We start from the raw sequence: 18,918 nt of genomic DNA, 5'->3' as shown, positions 1-18,918 counted from the left end.
AAACATTTGCTTAAACTGAGCCTGAACTCTCGTCCCTCCCTTCTTTGAGGGCTTTAAAAGCAATTGTTCCTGCATTAATTCGTTTAGCTGTGCCTTGTAAAAGTTTTCAGAACGCTGTTTGGGTGCTGCCAAGAGAATAGCTGTAAGCCTTTGAGAGGATCTGTAGAGTGAGGCTAAATCCGAGCTGAAGATTTAACCCCACCCCTCCTCTAACGTTAATGAGTGACTTATGTTTGTTCTGGTTGTTGTGTTCAGATTTTCGGGTCTCCCCTCACGTTCCTCGGAGAATAAATCTGCTAATAGGGATTGGTGTTCAGTCGGTTGAGTCTAGGAGCGAAACAAAGGACAGAGAAGAACAAATGAGAAGGCGTTTTCTTCTTGGAGACTGTGTAAGCTGCTTCTCGTGCTGAAACGTCTTGATTATTTTCAGTGAAATATGCAAGAAGCTTTGCTGTGACGCAGTTTTCTGACCCTGTGCTTACTCGACTCATTTTGAGTGTTTTTAAAAAAATGCCTCCTTCTAAAGCTGCTGCGCTAATTTCTAACCACGTGCTGGTGCAGGATCGATCTGCTCCAGTTTTGTTTCCTCGTCCAGAAGTAAAATTCAAAGAAGTGGACCAAGGTCTGGTAATCAATGCTGATTACGGGTAATTGTGTGAAGCACATAAATACTTACGAAGTCTGCATTTCTGGTGCAGTTTGGTATAAACTAATTGAACCAATCAGGCAAATTCACAAACAAGTCAGTGATTAATGCACGGGGGTTTCCTTTCTCCGTAATCAACGGGGCATGCAACAAGTTCTCGTTAAATTCATTGAGCTGTTTAAAACTGTATTTCCTCTTTCCTTTGGGAGCCGTTTTGATGCCAAACTTCGGTGTGCAATATCTCTGCGGGCTGGTCACAGTGCCTCCTTTCAGCAGGTCATCAGCTCTGGTTCCCCTGGACTCGTGGGTTTAAAGGTCACATAGCGACCCTGATGCCAAAGACCAAGAATCTGCTTGTAATGAAAAGCAGATGGAGGACGGTGAGGAGAGGCTGGATAGAGTTGGGCTAGAGGAAGCTTGCCCTCTGCACAGTGTGCATCTACAGCTACTAACTAAACAACGGTGGATTTCATGGTTGCTACAAGAGGACGAAATGGTAAACAAAGCCTGTCCTCAAGTGAGCACCGAGTTCACCGGGTTCAGTCCTGCTGTGAAACTTAAACATGAACCCTTTGCTGCCTAGTTACAGGGCGCAGGGAGGCAGAACTGCATGCTAAATATGAAGAAGGGTGAGTGTGGATGCAGCACGAAATGCGCATTAAGGACTGAGACGACGCAGACAGGTTGGAGTGAAACGCATTAATAAACAAAAGATGGAGACAGAGCTCTGTCGTGACGCCGTGCGCGTCTGCACGCTGAGAGCGCTCCGCTCTGTTGCCAGGGGCGGAATCGATGCTCCAATCTAGTGAAGTGTAGGTAGGCTGTCATTAGGCATGAAAGGGTGCAATTCCATCAAGTATTCATTTGGGGAATTGGGAAGCCACAGCAGACCTCAAATGACGTGAAATTGTCTGAGCCTGGAGGGTGCCAACCTCTCAGGTGCCATCACAGGAAATTTGTCCCACTTTTTCAGCCTAGGAAGAATTTCGAGACTGTAATGCAGACTTTGAAGTAGGTTCGAGTGGTTTGCCTCGATTTTTCAAAAGTTTCGCAGTGCCTTGGGGCTAATTGAAAGAAGCAGAGTTGATTTGTGTCCCGCTGTAAGCTCACGGGTACCTACAGAAGTCTGTACACCTGGAGGGCAAACATGCTGTGTTTTGCCTAAATGTGGATGGGAACAATGCAGGTCAGAGCCAAGTTTGTAATCTGCAGCCAGCCCCACACTTCTGATCTTCCTCCAATTGACTTTTCTCACACTCTTCATTCACTTTCTTCACCTTTTGTGCCTCCTCAGGAACCCCGGTACAAGGACCTGAGTGATACGTTTGACAGTGGGGTGGATGGTCTGACTGCAGACACCAGCTCCCCCTCCCAGGTCTCCAGCCTCCTCTGGTTTCCCGGAGCCTCCAGGGCCCAATCTTCAGGAGCCATTCACCAAACGACCAACGATGCCCTTCGCCAGAACATCTATGAAAACTTCATGAGGGAGCTGGAGACGGGTACCGGGCAGGGAGGAGGTGAGAGAAGAGTGCCGTCCACCGGCACCGAGGAAGACGAGAGCAGCAGCGAATCTGCCGAAGGCTCGCTCGAGCAGCTCGACCTGCTGTTTGAAAAAGAGCAGGGGGTGGTTAGACGGGCCGGCTGGCTTTCCTTCAAACCCCTCGTTACTCTGCACAAGGACAGGAAGCTGGAGCTGGTGACGCGGCGCAAGTGGAAGCAGTACTGGGTGACCTTGAAAGGTGAGCTTCGGTGCCCTGTCCTTGAAACTCAGATGAAGAATTCACAGTTTGGGTTAGTTGGAAATATCAGAAGAGAAAATAAAATATATGAAGTGACGCATTCTTGCCATTTTTCTGATTCTGTGCAGGATTTGTGCTTTTATGTCTCAATGTCACAGCAACAACTCCAATTCTGCTGAAGTTCATTGCTTAGATTATTTTTCATGTTGAACAAGGACACAGTGTCTGCAATAATCACACGGTAAAAGCATTTCCTTCCCTTTCCAGGGTGCACATTGCTGTTCTATGAAACTTACAGTAAAGGCTCTCCGGAGCAGGAGCTGTCGCCCCGCTACGCCCTCCTGGCCGAGGACAGCATCGTCCAGGCTGTTCCTGAGCATCCCAAGAAGGAGAACGTGTTCTGCCTCAGCAACTCGTATGGAGACGTCTACCTTTTCCAGGTGAAGAGTCACCTGACTCCTGTGCTTGTGACTCAAGATTTCTCAGAAAGTCTTTGCACACACCCGCTGGTTTCTTTTTTCATATAAAATGACCTTAGAGCCCAAGTCCCATTTAAAAAGGGCTCAACTGAGTTCTCATCCAGTCTCCTCTCAGGATGAAAAGAGCACATTAACCTTGATTTAAGCAGGAGTCTTTCAGCTGCCTCCTAATGATCTTTCTGAGATAAATGGTACAGTAACTTTATCATGCATGTAATGGAAATACTGGTCAGCGTTTTGAGCTCCTCGTTTCTTTATTTCCCTTCCAGGCCAGCAACCAGACCGACCTGGAAAACTGGGTGACGGCGATCCACTCCGCAAGTGCCTCGCTGCTGGCCAAGCGCCAGGGGAAGGAGGATACGGTGCGCCTGCTGCGGAGCCAGGTCCGCGCTCTGCTGCAGAAGATCGACATGGACGGGAAGATGAAGAAGATGGCCGAGCTGCAGCTGACCGTAGTCAGCGATCCAAAGAACCGCAAAGCTATTGAAAACCAGGTGAGCAGGTGGCGATGAGGTCTGCGGGGAGACATTGGCTACGAGGGCTCGCACACTTCCTGCTATTGAGACAAATTCTCAGAGAAAATCTGCTTCGTTCGCAGCGGTGATAAACGGATTCAGTGGCGTAACGTGTGCTCGCTTCATGTTTCAGTTTTTAAACTCATCTGCGTGTCGTTACCCTGCATAATTCATGGTGAAACCACACAATGTGCCCTACTTCATTTTTCTGATTATTTCTTTTTTGGACTGCGGTGACGAGCCTGTGTTTCATTTTCGTCTGCGGGTGGGTGAAGTGGCCTAAATGCTTCGGTCCCAAACGTGTCGCGAGGGGCCCAGAGGAGCAGCTCTCTCCCCAAACATGTGATTGGGATTCCAGATGTTTCCCGGTAATGGGCTCTCAACATGCATTATCCTCTCCCTCCTCCTCGCAGCCGGAGGGAGAATCCGAAGCACCCAGCGCTGTTTTAGCCTATATACAGCAGATCACAAAGGGCTGGAAAAAGCTCCAAACCTGTAGCTTAGCAGGAAGAAAAACACTGTGACGGGAAAACAGTTTGTTTTGCAGCGTCAGGCTGTTGTCGTGGCTGACAGGGTGGTCAGTCCGTTTCATTTTTTGCACCACATTAGACACGAGGACCTGATAAAAGCTCACTGCAGGGCTGATCCGTGGAGATGTCACCGCCCAACTTTGTCCTCAGGTCTGTTTTCAATTAGCTGGTACGCCAAGACAAGAAGACGGACATGGTTGGAGTCAATGATGGGGTCAGGACCGGACTGATAAAGACGCCATGAGGCTGATGATAGATTTAAGGTTCTGGGGGAGTTGTGGAGCACCAACAGGGCACTACTTTGATGTCTCTGCCTACCCCCACCTATGTCTATGGTGCCAGTAGAGCATGTTTGAAGTCTACACACACACACACACACACACACACACACACACAGAGTGCAGTGAAACAGCATTGAAGGATGTGTAGAGAGAGATCAGGCAGATGTTAAAGAGGGAAAATAAGAAAAGAGAATCTCTTAACAGAAAAGCTCTGAAATGGAAGTAAGTTGTGCACGCCGGCCAGATGTGACCAAACATGACTCGCTTTCCACTGATGTGCATTTTTTATCCTGCGCTGACTCAAGCCTGCTAGATGCATCAAGCATTAATATAAAAATTCTATTCATCAGTAACGCGCCCCAGCATGACTCATCAAATCGAATTTTCTGCAGGACTATTTTAGGCCGTCCCGGCACAAAGACGTGGATATTTGACTGTTGACAAACCGATCCGTGGCACATCAATCTGGAGCTCGCACAAATCTTGTCAGATGTTATACATAAAAAGGATTTTTCCAAAGCAGCGGCCCTGCAGGTTTTAAGGAAAGAGCTTATCTGATTTCGGCGGCGATGCCTCCCACCCCCTTTTAAAGTCATCTTCAAACCGCTCAGTGGGAATTAAATTACGGTACACTGCGTTTTATACAAGGACCCAAGAATAGCAGGATAAAAAAACCAACTTGTGTTCAAGTAACAGCACGAGCCGCAGCAGACAGGAAGCTGTTTGACGCATCCTTTTAAGGGATGAGTATAGCAAAGCCATCCACAGGTTTCTGGTGTGCTCGCCATAGAAATGGCACCTTCAGCCACTGTTATCTGCACAGAAGTACCCACTTTTTAGTTTAACACTGACTACCGAGTCAAAATGTTTTCCTTTGACTCGACTTTGACTTGATCTCCAGACTTTCTAAGATTCAGACAGGAACCTTTGGCTCTCAGGACGTTAGCCCAGCCGAGCTTTTCACAGAGCGGCGAGTCGGCCTCTCGGCAATTTCTGTGCAACCTTTGTGTTTAAGATGTTTGTGAAGTCACAGGGTTCATAAAACACCACCCTCGTGCCCTTTCTCAGTTTGCTCCTAATCCGAAAGAATGCCGTCAATGTGAGCGAGACCTAATGGGAGCGCGCCATAGGGTGCGTTATTGTAAATGAACTCGCAGTGCAGACGAGACCCATTAAAGTCAGTTTGTTATGGAGCGTTGTTTAACTGAGTGTTCTCATTAAAAATGGTCTCCAGCCAACAAAATAAGCACTTTCTTATAGCTTACATAGTGCAAACGGGGACATGGGGACTGTACGTGTGTGTGTGGAGGTTTAACTGGTGGTCTGTGCAACATCATCAGCCTCTCAAGTCGTCCATAAAAAACGGGCATTTGAATTTACTGCACACACACACACTCTCGTCTGCTCCATATGCAGTCATCCTTCACTATCAAACCTCCACAGAACTTATGCCTTTACCCTCCACCAACATCTGCAAGCAATCGCAGCTCCCTGAAAAGCTCCAGACTGACCCTGGATCCCCCTCTTTCATTCCCTCCCCGCCCCTCAACTCCCTCCATTATTATTTCCCCCAGCGCTCTTCTGCTCGCTCACCTACCAAACACCAATTTCAAATTCAGATCTTGTACCAAGCGCGTCTTTCCTTTTCCCTCAGATCCAGCAGTGGGAGCAGAACCTGGAGAGATTCAACCTGGATCTCTTCAGGATGCGCTGCTACCTCGCAAGTCTGCAGGGCGGAGAGCTGCCCAACCCGAAGAGCCTGCTCGCCATAGCCAGCCGCCCCACCAAAACCACCCTGGGACGCCTGGGGATTTTCTCAGTCTCCTCCTTTCACGCACTGGTAAGGAATACATAAAGAGGCGATTCTGACGCTTCTGAATGGGACGTTTGGATTTACTTGATGTCTAGCAGTAACCTTGAAAACTCTTTATTCAGTGTAGTATATTGCAGCGTGCAAACGCTCGTTTTGTGCATCACGGGAGGAAAATGAACTTAATTAAGATGGTTTGATTAGATGGAATTTCTGTTGAGAAATATGATCGTAGTGCTGATAAAGTGTATCTGCTCAGATCTGTTCCAGAGACGAAGCCACAGTCAGGAGGCGCTCCCTGTCCCTGACTCACAGACAGCGCAAAAGAGGCCTGTTCTCCTCCCTGAAAGGCCTCGACAACCTCACGAGGAGAGGCCGTGACAAGAGACCTTCTGTCTCGCAGGTATTCACGAACACACAGACATCTGAAGATGTTTTAATAAAATTCTGTGTTTAAAGGAAGAATTAAACGGGTTAAACATTAATGCACTGATTCTTCTTTTTATCTGAAATTCACTAAAAAACCTCATAAACGACATGAACGTGCATGATTACAGGCAGTGTTCACGTCTACTGTACATGAGGAGAAAGAGTCCCGATGCACAGTGTGCACGTTCGTTAATGGAGCAACCTGAAAGCATGCTGGCTCGTCGCTCGCTCGCATGTGCAGTGCCTTTGTTAATGTGAAAGAAATAGCTAGAGACTGTTTTAGTCACGCAGCGTTCTCTGCACATTTCCCCTCCTCCCCCAGAGGAGTCTTTATTAAATGAAAAGCGCATAAGCTCACATCCCTCCTGCTTTCCTGTAAGGCTGAGCGCAAACCTCCCATCAACGTAAACACAAGGGAGCATTCCTCACCCAGGTGCATTGGGGGGGCATCTAAATCCTCTCAGGTTAGTAATTAGACTCATGCAAGCTGGTTATTTATTGATACAGAAATCCACCGCTCTGTACCCTGCAGATACGGCCCTGGAGACGAGCCTTGGTGGTCTATTTTAAGCATCACCAAAGGAAACACTTGTGTAATTTTATGGACCCCTGTTCATTAGTCGAGACTCTAATAAAGCAGAGGAATGTAACTTTGTGTTTCTTTGTGCCGTAATGTCAGCGTGGCGTCCAACGTTTCCCGAGCGCGGCTCTCCGGTAGGCGAGCCCCGACTCCTGACTACGAGCAAAACGCCGCCTGTCCTGTTTCACCTGCTCTCGTCGGGCTCATCTATCCCGCCACCTGCTCTGTGATATTTATGCTCGTGCATTTGCGCACGTCTGTCACCGGCTAGGTATGCGTGTATGTGTTATTATTTTTCTGGGGGGACTCCAGCCAGCCGGCCTAATGAGGCCCAGTTACATTTCACAGTGCAGGAGGCCGAGGTGGCGCTGCAGCACACATGAATTATTAAAAGCCATATGTGGTAGATGGCGTTCTCCACGGTTCCCTCAGCCCAGCAGATGGTTGGTGTAAAGACGCTAAATATTAAACAGCCTCCTTTTTTTCCCCCTCCCCCGGTTTCCTCTTGCCCACGAGCTCTTTTTTTAGTGTTTTCTGGTGTTTTCGTCTTTACTTAGAGGCTAATCATGAACAGTTAATGGCTGCTAAGCGCTCTGAGGGATTTTCTGAATGCTGGGGTTTCCTGGACATCTGCTATTTTCCTTAATCTTTTTCCCAGAGCGAGGGGGTCAGTGCGGCACGAGTTTTGGTTTTCTGTGATTCTCTGTGGGAAATTCAACTGTCGCTGTCACAAACATGACATCATCGGCTCCTTGGCTATTTCCGCAAGTTGGGCTGACGAGTGATACGTCTTCATACGCTCCTCAGGTTCTCCCAAACGTGCCATCTCCAAGGGTTTCTCTCCATCTACCAGTTTAAAAACACTCTCCAAGCTCCTTAATTTATTCCATCTCTTAAACTGTGCGGTTCCCTAATTTCTATCACCATTTGTTGTCCCTCTCCCCCCTCCAGCCGCCCCCATTTCTCAGAGCATAAACATCAGAGCTGGCGGTGCTTCTCCCACAGTCTCCATACTGACTCATGTGTGTTGACTAAGCCTAAATCCCATTTACCACTTTGATGGCACACTCCACAACCTTCCCCCAAAGTCATCCCCCCTGCTCTCCCCTTTTCTCTTCTCTCATCCGCCTTAGCGGAGCTCTGGATCATAAGGAGCTGGCCGCCAGTCGTTTGTGGGAAGTAGGCCAGAAAGGTCCGAGGATTTGTGGAAGAGTTGTTAAAGCTTTCTAAAATAAGCCGGCTTTTTTAGTGAAGCGGCACCATTTACAGCTATTTTATAAACGTCCTCATGCTGCGGAGAGACGCAGAGTCTTATTAGCAGAACAAGAGCTGGAAGTTTCTTTGTGATTGTAAAGACATTTTCTTGGTCCTGTAGACCCTCTAAGTCCGCTTGAGCTCTTTAATTTGTGAGCAAAAACAAACACCTTTGACTTCATGTCGGAGCTTTTTGGGGAGCAAAATAGTGAATTGAATTTGCCGGCTGTGCTGCTTGTCATGTCTCTGCTGCCTGCTGACAGACTGTCAGAGCACAGCCTGATAACTGCAGTCCACTTAAACGAGGACTCGAGGCACGCCCTCATAACGGATAGCTCTGTCACGGCCGTATTATAGAGTTGTTGAAATGTTCTGAGGCCGCAGGGTTAGCAACACGCCTCCCAATCACAGACAGGCAGGACGGACTCGAGGAGCCAGAGAACTTTGTAGATGTGGAGACGGATAGGTGGGAGCTGGCCCTCCCCTCTGCTTTCAGACACCCCCCTTTGATCTCTCTGCTACACAGAAAACACTCAGTGTCCACACACACATTTCCTCCACTCACTCACACACTGCACATTTCCACCAATGCACCTTCAAAGGCCACAGACCCTGTTTGGAAGCAGTATCAAAGCGCTGCACTCGCCATGCGTAGTTTTTAATTAACTGCATAAAAGCACCGTGTGTGTTTAATATGTGTGTTGCTGAGATGGCTAGGTGCTAATGGCTCATGAGTCAGTCAGCGTGGTGCCCCTCTGTCTGTACTTCTTACTGTCTGTCTCTGGGTTTCAGGTCTTTGAAAGCGATGCTGGAGGTCAATCGTGCGCCCTGCCTCCCAGGAGCACCGAGGTGAGTCACCGATTTCAGTAACTTATTTTTTAAATAATCTCCTAAAAACTCCCCCGCCATCTGTCGCGGGCATCCTGTTGCACAGTTTCATCTGTACTATTATTAGTTTAAGTTGGAAGTAGCTGCAGTTGAAACGGGTCTGCTGCTACTTTAACCTCTGCCGTCTTTCGCGGCTTTGATGGTTCGCTGTGCAAAGATATTTGAACACGCTGGGCGTGCGTACATTGGGATCACAAGGCGCACGTGTCCGCCTGAGTATATTACACGTCCAGGATCAAAGCAGCGATTCCTTTCATGCTGATCTGCAGGTGTCTGCAAGACAAATGGAGAGCATATCTAACAGGAGGGATGGAGCCCTGTGAAAAACCGGCGTGAACAGGGGTCCAATTCACACCATAATTGAGTTAAAGGATGGTGTCGTATGTGAATGTGTATGTGTGTGTATGGGCGAAGCGTTGGATGACTGACAAGTGTGAATTCAGGCCATCTGAGCAGCCAGACTTTAAAACGCCAGCGTTTGCTGGTTATTGAGGGCTGTAATTGTAAAATAGCAGCGCGAGCTTGAGGTCCTCACCTCGCCGGGCTCCAACTTCCACATGTTCTTCTCTTTTTAATTCCCATTTCAGTTTAAAACTCCCAACATGAATATAAATAGAATCCAAATACGCCACCTATTATAATCCCATTTCTGCATTGTTCACTTTCTATTTCATTGTTTTGTGTCTCAATTTTTTGGACTGCATGTTGTAGTTTTCAGTCAGATACAGGAGCCAGATTTTAAGCTTTTATAAGCTAGGCTAGGCTAAAGTTAGCAAGCAGCTCATTTAGGCCAAAACAGACCTGAAAAACGCAGCTAAACATTCGTGGTCACTGATTGGTGGCGTGGTGACAGTATCAGATTAGTGCAGCAGTAATGAGTCAGTCCATCCTCCTCCTGATGGCTCCAGCAAGCCAAAATATTTCCTGCCTGATGAAATGTGGCACTGACAGATGGGTATAATGGATAGCGTTAGACGGAGGACGAATGGTGTTATAAAGATCAGTGTTTCACAGGATGTAGTGATTCATAGCATTAGTCTGTGGTCAATGTGGCAAGTGTAAAACGGCCCTCATTAAGGGCCTAGAAAGGGACTCTGAGCAGGAAGCGTGTTGGGGAAACAACACTGGCTTTCATGCATGTTGCTGGAAGCTTCTCTGCTCTTTTCACTCAAAGTCTCTCAGGTTTGGACGTAAATGAGGAAAGCGGCTCGTCGCAGGGATCCGTTTTGTTTTTCGGGGGGATTAAGGCTTCACGGTGTGGGAAGTTAGAAAAGAGAGAGGTTTGCGCAGCCGCTTTGATTTTTGTCAACATGCACACTTCTTCATTTCCGTCTTGATGACTTTGCACCTATTGTGCTGCTTTGGACTCAAAGCCCTCGAATTACTCTAATAAGCACTCATCCTGCACTAATCCTTTCAAGTGAAGGGTGTGCGTCGCTCTTGTGCTTCCTTGTGTTGCTGTGTTTGTGCGTGTCGTGTCCTCTCTGTGTGGGTCTTTTCCATCCAGCTTTTTCTGCAGGTCACGTTTAGCTGTTGCCTTCAGTTGGTGAGATAAACATCTGTATGGGCTCGAGCTGCCACTGCTGGAGTTGCCTTGGTATGGTGTGAAGTTAAAACTCACATAGCAGAGCTTGGCTCCTTACATCCTCTGCTTCCAGCAGTGGAAAACGGCACAGGGATGATTTTGTTTTGCTGTGGATTAAGACTCCTCAGCAGAGCGAGCTGATGTGTTTTGACTGCTGGAGGAAAAACTCCTTGCTACTTATTCTTATGTTACTAAAACAGCTTTGCTTTAACTTCATTTATGCATTTTCACACTCCATCCATCCTGACGCTTTATTCGTAAATAAGGTTGGTACCTTCCTCCTGGGGAAACTCCCGAAAGCTGTTTAATCAAACCAAAGCACTTCAGCTGCTGCTTTTTGGAATAAAAAGCTTTCTTGTCCTAGTTTGGGTCACTTCTGTCTGCTAAGTGGTTCTTTATAAAGATTAGGACAGAATCATGAGCCCGCCCACCCCAGCACAGATTATTTATGTTTGCACATAATAAAAGAATTATAATCTGATAAAAACAGAAATTATGATGGTGAATATTATTAGACCTCTGAAAAACTGACCTTTGATTGAGCCACAGCACAAATCATGACTGACCAATGATGTGCTTTCATTTTTTATTACACACAGTGTAAACCTCAGCAAAGATGTGAGCTGACGAAAGGAATTGTTGATGCTGAAAAATCAGGACATAAAAAGTTATCAGTGTGTTTCCAAGTTTAATGTGCAAAGTAAAATAATGTAAATATCTAAAGTAAAACTGGGATGTTTGGAACAGCTGTGTTTAAAACATTGTTGCTCTGTTTTACAGGAAGAACGAAATATAACAAACGTTCATAGCGGGGCTAATATTTCAGTCCTTATTAGCAGAAAGGCTGAAGGTTGGAACAAACATTACCAGGTAAATCAGAAGCGTAAGGTTTGCTTTCCACATCAGCGTCTTCTTCACCTCGCGCTACATTTCTATGTTTCATTTTTCCTGGATGGTGCAGTCCACAAATGAATAGCAAAGAACTGACTTGGAGGCGAATATATCAGGTTGTTCTCACCTGGCTGCAGGCTGCTCCAGTGCATGCTGAAGGTCGCATCATTATCACGCTAACAGAACCACATTATCTTCAAAACGAGCCCCTCACACCGACTGTGCCTTAAGGTGCTCGCCTGAAATATCACGAACAGCATCGAGGAAAAGGGGCGACCTCGAAAGAGTTTTGTGCTCCCCTGGTCTCATGCTCTCGCCAAACCAAGAGGGAATGTTGAGTTGTTATGTTTTTGGAATTACAGCACTTATTCTTTTCATTCTCTTTGAAATGAATTTGAAAAAGACGCTTTCACATTATTGCAACTTGACCAGAAGAGCTTAGGGCGAACGATGCAGAGCCGTGAGATGATGAAGACTCAGCTAGTCAGCTGCAGCCATGTTTCGTTTATTAGGGAGACTGAGAGGTCTGCTGGTGAAAGAGAGTAAAATGAAACGAGTCTTTGCCTTCTTCAGTTATAAGATTCGGGTTAAGAAACAGTCAGTAGTGTTATGAGTGTGGAAACTGGTGGCATTGCGCTGTAAAGGAGGGGATCGCTGGGTGGAGCTTTAAGGAAATAAGGAGTAATACGCTTTAAATAGACCTGATTGGCAATTTTCAGTCTTTTCCTATCTGTTTGAGGAACTACTGTAATATTTGTGTTACAATGTTGCTAAGTGGAACAGAGATGGTTATTCTTCTGCAGCAGCGGTCATCACTAAACGTTCGTTACTCCACTCTGTTCCATCTTTAGAAGTTCGGGTGGAGGACCGCTCGCTTCGAAATAATTTCCACACTGGAGGGGAAACGTTGAAGCCCTGGCTCGAATGACCTGGCTGAACGCAAACATAAATAGCACGCGCACACTCGCCACAGAGGGCACTTGTTGAAGTGCAGCGCGTGTCTGGCAGCGGCTCACGGAGCGTTGGCCAGGCAACCGTCGGCCCGTTAGAACGCACTCTGACCATGAATGAGTGTTCAGTGTTAGTCTGTCTCTGATCGGGACGACAGAGTTTTTGGTTTTGCAGTCACACCGGGACACAAACGGGACATTTACGCAACCATGTCGGCCTTTTTTTTTCCATCCTCAGGTTGTGAGTGTGACCTGACATCTATAAAGCTGCAGACAGAAGTGGGCGTTGAAGCAGCACCTTGTGTTCCTTCATGCAGACGGAAACATTTTTAGGAGGAACACAGGTGGCTCTTTTTTTTTTTTTTTTTTGGCTAGTCAAAAGGACATTAAGGTGGAAATGTTTGTGTGTCTGTGTGTGTGTGTGTGTGTGTGTGTGTGTGTGTGGAGCAAACTGATGCTCTGAATCAGAGACTGTAGCTCGTCCCTTTAGGCCTTCTGTCTGGCAGGAAAAAAAGGTCTTTTTCCTCTTGAGGTGATTCATCAGGCAGCTCGACTCTGGAACGGACTGAAAAGCTCACACACATGCAGAGCAGACAGAAAGCCTCAGACAGGCACACACCACGCTTTATTTTATCATGCCATAATGCATCTGAAACTGCGCTTTATATCCCAACCTATTCACTAAAGCAATTATCCCTCTTGGTCTCATGTCTGAGTTTAACCAGCACGTTTCATATCGTCTGTGTCAGAAGTGCTGAATCACAGGCTTCTTCCACCCGCGTGTTTCACTACATTTGCTGCGACTGAGCCGTCGCTCGTGATCCAGAGCTCTGATAATTGTGGTCTCGGGCTGCACCGTGGCGTCTCCCACAGCCCCGCAGCTCCACATCGCAGCTGTGGCGTTTTTCCTCCAGAGACACCGAGTCGCGACCAAAACCCCTAAATGGCCGCCTGTGAGGCCAACCCGCCCCCGCCTTAATACCCCACTCACTCTTAATCCCGCAAATAATGCAGCACATAATTACCTCCTGAAAGTTTGAGTGATTCCGATATAAATTGTCCCCCCCGCACTTCACCTCAGTCCAAATGACTCCTGTGGTTGTTTTAGAAGAAAAAGTCCGGGAGAACTGCGGCGATATCATCGGGACGTCTAGACCCAGCACTCGACGCTTGCCAATCCTGTACACGGTCATTATGATGACTATTATATGGAGCAATTGCCGTCTGTGATGTCAGATGAATTTCTGAAAGGCTAATTGTATGACATCTTTGCTCTGCCACTTGATCCACAGCCAAGCATTTAGACTAATGGACCTGTATTGATTTGTGTGTTGTTGCTCAAAGTCTCCTCTCTCTCTCCTCTCTTTGTTTACCTCCCTCTCCCCCGTATTCTCTTTCCTCTCTGCTCCATCTAACGGTCCTCACCCACCTCTCACTGCATCCTGCCTTCATGCCCCTCTCTGCACCTACACAGAGGCTGGACGTGCTAACGAGTATATACTCCATGTCGCCCCCCGAGGGCGGTCTTTGGGACAGCGTCAGCAGTGCCGCAGATGCGCTGATGTGTGTCTACATGCCAGACGGGCTGACGGTCCAAGTTCCCATCAGAAGAGACCAGGCAGCTGCTGACCTTCTCTGTGCAGCGTGCAAGGTTGAGTTTCAAAGAAATTATGCCATTTGACAAAAATCAGACGATAATATTCCTGTGACTGTTTTAGCAAAAAAACATTTGAATGTTTCATATATGCAAAGCTTCTTAGCTCCATCGAGAACAGCCTCAGTAATGGTCAGATAATCTGGCCTCAAACAGCTGTTGCAGCAGATTTGATTGCATTATGTCCCCGAGGGTTTGAAATGACACCAATTCATTACACACTTCACACAGCCCCCCCTGAATGGCTGCAGATGCATGGGCTCACACATGCAAAAACAACATGCATGCAATTTCTTAGGCGAAACATTTTTTTTGTTTACTGCAAATTTCCCATCACTACATGGAAAGTCTGAGTAATTCCCACCTCGGGCCACACAGCAGCTGTGTGGCGAAGTACTGGTGCGGAAATATGTGGGATGATTTTTGTGCGTGCCGTCTGCTAAGCATTTATAGGCTCCTGTGTAAACAGGTGAAACAGCTGGACCCGGGCGCGCACTGCCTCCGACTGCACAGGCGAGCGGGGCAGCACGTGGAGGTTCGATACGTGGCTCCCGGAGAGCTCCTCCGTGATGTGGTGAGAAGGGGAAACACGCATGATCCCACACGAACACTTCATTTATCCGCTCTTTCTATAATGTGTATCGATTTGTTTAATATTGCCCCGCAGGTCAATGATCAGTTGGAGGTGGTCCCGGCTAATGTGTTTACGCTGCACATGAGCAGGCAGAGCGGCAGCGGCGACTTCGGTGAGTCGGGCACGTTTGGGCGAATCGTGTTTGTAGTTTATGTCGTGATCCTTTATGTAATCCTCCGGTTGAATCCTCCTGGCAGGTTTTGCAGTAACAGGATACGCAGACAGCCAGAAGAACAGCAGGGTTTTTGTCAGCGAAGTGCTCCCTGATGGCCTGGCCTTCAATGAAGGTGCCGATCTAGAAATGACCAATAAGAGCGTCACGTTTGAGATCGGCGTGGCTTTTCTGAAACGAGTTTGCCCGTGTGAGCAGGTCTGCGTCCTGGCGATGAGATCCTGGTCCTGAATGGTCGGTGCGTCCCCGGTCTGGACCTGGCATTGATCCAAATGCTGTTTGCTGAACAAACTGTGCACCTGAGCCTGAGGCGGGAGGGCCCCGTGCTGCCACCTGTGACCTCTGACCATCTGGCTCCTCCCACTAAACACAGCCAGGAAGTTCGAAGTAAACACCACCGAGCCAAGTCGTCCTCAGGTGCTTTAATCAGACGCAAACGTACAGTTGAACACACACACGTTCATGTAGATGGAGTCATTATCGGACATTAGCTTTACTTACTGCAAACAGCTAACAGTAGAATAGAAAGAGACGCTGGTATTGAAACCTTATGTGACACAAATGGTGGCACAAGTTGAAGGGTGACACGTACAGTTTCACTTTCACAGTTCTGAGTATGAATGTGCAAATGTTACTTCTGCTAAAAACATTCGGTGTCATTGTGCAGAACTCAGAAACCGCAAAGTTCCAGTTTTTCTTTCCTCTTTTTCTACAGTCGCTTCTTATCTTTGTAATCCATCATCTAGGCAGCATTATTGTTGTGACATCCGAGAATCCATGCTTCTTTAGAATTTACTGTTTATTTGAACCTCAGAGTTATTAGTGGTGAGCTGTTGCTTGTTGTTACCAGTAAGCGGTGGGAGTGCTGTCACTACGTTTCCGTTTCAGTTAATAGCTCCACTTCCCCGAGTTAAACGAGTAGAAAGGGGGGGGCTCTAGATGATGTTTCACAGCTCTGTGTGTTCTGGAGGAGAGGAAGGGCCGGGAGGGGCTTTTGACCGCAGAGGGCTCATTACTGCTGTGGATGTATAGAGTGCTGTCAGCCTGGTTTAGTCTCACGGTGCAGACGAGGTGTCAGAGCAGAGCAGGGCGTCCGTGTCAGCACAGCTGATCCCCAGCTGGAAGAGAAAAATATCCGATTGTTGTTCAGCTCTTGATTTCAAGGTAAGGAACATAATAAAGAAATAGTATGGCTGATGTTATTTTGAGTCATATGTAATAAAACTGCAGTCATTGCAAGACAAAAGAAGAAGTTGTGTAGCAAAACCTCCTTTAAGATGTGCATATCATTTTGTGTCGCTTTTATTGCATTTCATTGCACAAAAACAGTCTTGAGTGTCATCTTAATGATAATAATTCATTAGCGTTTCCTCCACTGTGGCCGTAATTGAACACAAAGGGATTAATGACTTGAAGACCTCATTACTGCAAATGGTGCCATCAAAGCGCCTGCAGTTTTCCCGCTCCGTCTCTAGAGGGCACATGATCCCAGGCAGGCTGATAAGGAGGCAGGGAGGTATGTGCCCTCAGTGGGGGAATTAACACTTGTCTGACATGAATTACAAAAGGATTTCACCATGGCGTTCCTAGAAGGAAGACGTCTGTCATCTGGCGTTCATTTAGCCTGATGCAAATGTACGAGACGAGAGAAGCGACAGCAGATGATTAGATATATTTAGAAATTGCGGCCTAGCTATCAGACATTGGCTGATGATGATTGCCGGCTTAAAAAATGCCAAGTTCGGCTCAATGGGAGGCCCAGAAGTTTTCTTTTGTTTCCCGCCGACACTTTGGCCTGCCTCCCGGTCGACAATCAGAAATCTTGCATGTGCCAGCTGCTAGAGAGCATGTCCTCCAGGCCTTGAATTTTAACCAGAAGGAGGCTGAAAAATTATTTTCAAAACACTGTTTATCTGTTTGTCATGCTGTAATGATGCAAATATTATTTGCAGACATTTTTCAGGCTGGACTAGCAGCAAACTTTATCTCCAGAGTTGTTGTTTTTTTTCCCAGTCGAGCAAGGAAAGAGATAACTGAGTCTTTAATTAGGATTTCCAGGCGTGTGCTTTTTTGCTTTTCTGGGTAACTGAATGCCCTTGGTGTTTTTAGTTTGGAGACATATTTAAGTTGTGTACACGACAAAGTCGCCCACAGTGGTTTCAGACCGACTCTCGTCTGCATTGTTTGTGCTTTGTGGGTTAGAAGAAGGATGCGCTTCAAGGGGCGGTATGAGCTTAAAACACCATCAAACACAAATAGACGCATGCTGACTCTCTGTCTCTCCAAAATCTCTCTTTCCAGATGTTTGTACTGCAGCTGGCGGTGGCGAATCTCTGTACGTAGGACTGGAGGATGGTCGCTCCCACTGCGCACACAGGCCTGTTCAGCACAGCAAGGTAGGAGGGGCCCGAGTGCGAAAAAAAGACGTGTAAACATCCACACTCTGTGCCCGTCTTTCCTTCCAGGTCTGTGTGAGTGAAATTGTCTGTGCTGTGTTTGTGCCCACTCTCAGCAGAAGCTGCGGGGCTGTCAGAAACCAGACTGGCACCAATCCTCAGCATTTCCATAATTAGGATACTCAATCGTAGCCACCGGTATAAACACAGCTTATTACTGTCACGCAGACGGCATGCAGACTGAGAGGGGAGGCTGTGTCACACTCCCACTGCCTCCTGCACAAACACACACTCACATGTGTCTACATGCACATGAGGACAAGCACGCCTGGGGGCAAAGCCAAATCCTCTGAAGAGAACGCTTCTCCTGTCATTCACTTAACCGTGCACATGCACCATTTTATTAAGAGCTACCCTGCTTGTTACATGCAGACTTTTCCTTCTCGTCATGCATTCGTTAGCCGTAAGAGTCCTGTTTTTGTTCTAAGCACGCTACAGTTAATGCAACACTTCCTTTCAGGCCACTTTAGAGGAATATCTCATATCTGTAAATGTGCCAAACAGTTGTCCCTTCTGAGTTATGGCAGATTGTGCGCCTATTTCTGTCCTATTGGTCGCTCAATATCTACTCAGGTTTTTGATATGCAAACCAACTTTATTGAAGTCATTAAACCGCGAGCCTGTTCCGCTGGGAATTACGCTTCAGTGATGTGATAATGTAATACGGGAAGATTTGTGTGCCGGTGTTTATTGAGGGCAGTAATGAGTGTGTGTGGTCACAGCAAAAAGCCGTGTGTTAATGATGCAGCCATGGCTGGAAGCCTAAACGTATTCGTGCATGTTCACCTCCTCTTGCATCATTCGGCTAATATTTAATGCCCTTCAAAGCTGTGTATAGTCGTCGCTGCTGCGATTGCGAGTGCATGTTTGGCAAGTTGCTCATTATGTAATGCAGACTAAATGAAAAAGGGAGCAGGCATCATTGATGGCGATACAGGCGACATGTTTGTAAAAAACGTTAATCGTAGCTGCCACGTGTTTGACCCGAGGTCAGCTGGGAGGTGGACTCTTGCTGTCGTTTCCTCTCTGTTCGTCTCTTGTTGTTTGCCCGGCGACGTGAGTCAGTCCTGTTGCTGGGATCTGCACTGCACCACTGCTGCTCAGCTCCCTGCCGTTTCTGTTTTCCCAAGGAACGAATGGAAGATGGGAAGGTGTGCGGCTGTGCGCGAGAGAGGGAGGTTTATGAGTGTGTGCGTGTCCGTGTCACTCGTGCCACTGGATGTGTGCACATTGCCACGAAAAAGGAGAAAAGGGCTCCCCCTCTGCATCGGTGGGAATCAACCACTGTGAAGGAAATTAAAAAGAAATAAAATACAGGGTGAGATATCGGTGCTGGTAAATCAGATTTTTGCTGCTGCGCACAGAAGGATTTAATCAACGCGCAGCCATCAGTTTGTTCTCCAGGGCGTGCAGAAAGAAATCGAG

The 18,918-nt window shown here is 47.3% G+C and overlaps 1 protein-coding gene across 2 annotated transcripts in view; it reads left to right on the top strand.

The window, feature by feature from the left end:
• tiam2a (TIAM Rac1 associated GEF 2a) overlaps nucleotides 1-18,918 on the top strand; it is a 60,669-nt gene that overhangs the window by 23,715 nt on the left and 18,036 nt on the right. For both annotated transcript variants that reach the window (XM_086275581.1, XM_086275582.1), the window contains 12 exons: nucleotides 1,941-2,385; nucleotides 2,653-2,825; nucleotides 3,134-3,358; nucleotides 5,845-6,030; nucleotides 6,260-6,403; nucleotides 9,056-9,112; nucleotides 14,052-14,228; nucleotides 14,701-14,805; nucleotides 14,899-14,977; nucleotides 15,063-15,152; nucleotides 15,236-15,454; nucleotides 17,339-17,433. In XM_086275581.1, coding sequence (XP_086131707.1) covers nucleotides 1,941-2,385; nucleotides 2,653-2,825; nucleotides 3,134-3,358; nucleotides 5,845-6,030; nucleotides 6,260-6,403; nucleotides 9,056-9,112; nucleotides 14,052-14,228; nucleotides 14,701-14,805; nucleotides 14,899-14,977; nucleotides 15,063-15,152; nucleotides 15,236-15,454; nucleotides 17,339-17,433 — 1,995 coding nt within the window. The remainder of the gene's footprint in view (nucleotides 1-1,940; nucleotides 2,386-2,652; nucleotides 2,826-3,133; nucleotides 3,359-5,844; nucleotides 6,031-6,259; nucleotides 6,404-9,055; nucleotides 9,113-14,051; nucleotides 14,229-14,700; nucleotides 14,806-14,898; nucleotides 14,978-15,062; nucleotides 15,153-15,235; nucleotides 15,455-17,338; nucleotides 17,434-18,918) is intronic.

This window comes from Aulonocara sp. 'chitande type north' Nkhata Bay, linkage group LG19 (assembly GCF_057382095.1).
Source record: "Aulonocara sp. 'chitande type north' Nkhata Bay isolate Kocher_YH1m ecotype deep benthic linkage group LG19, A_spYH_male_GT1.1, whole genome shotgun sequence".
Taxonomy (NCBI): Eukaryota; Metazoa; Chordata; class Actinopteri; order Cichliformes; family Cichlidae; genus Aulonocara; species Aulonocara sp. 'chitande type north' Nkhata Bay.
Note: the sequence above shows the minus strand (reverse complement) of the source record. Positions and strands in the feature narration are given on the sequence as shown.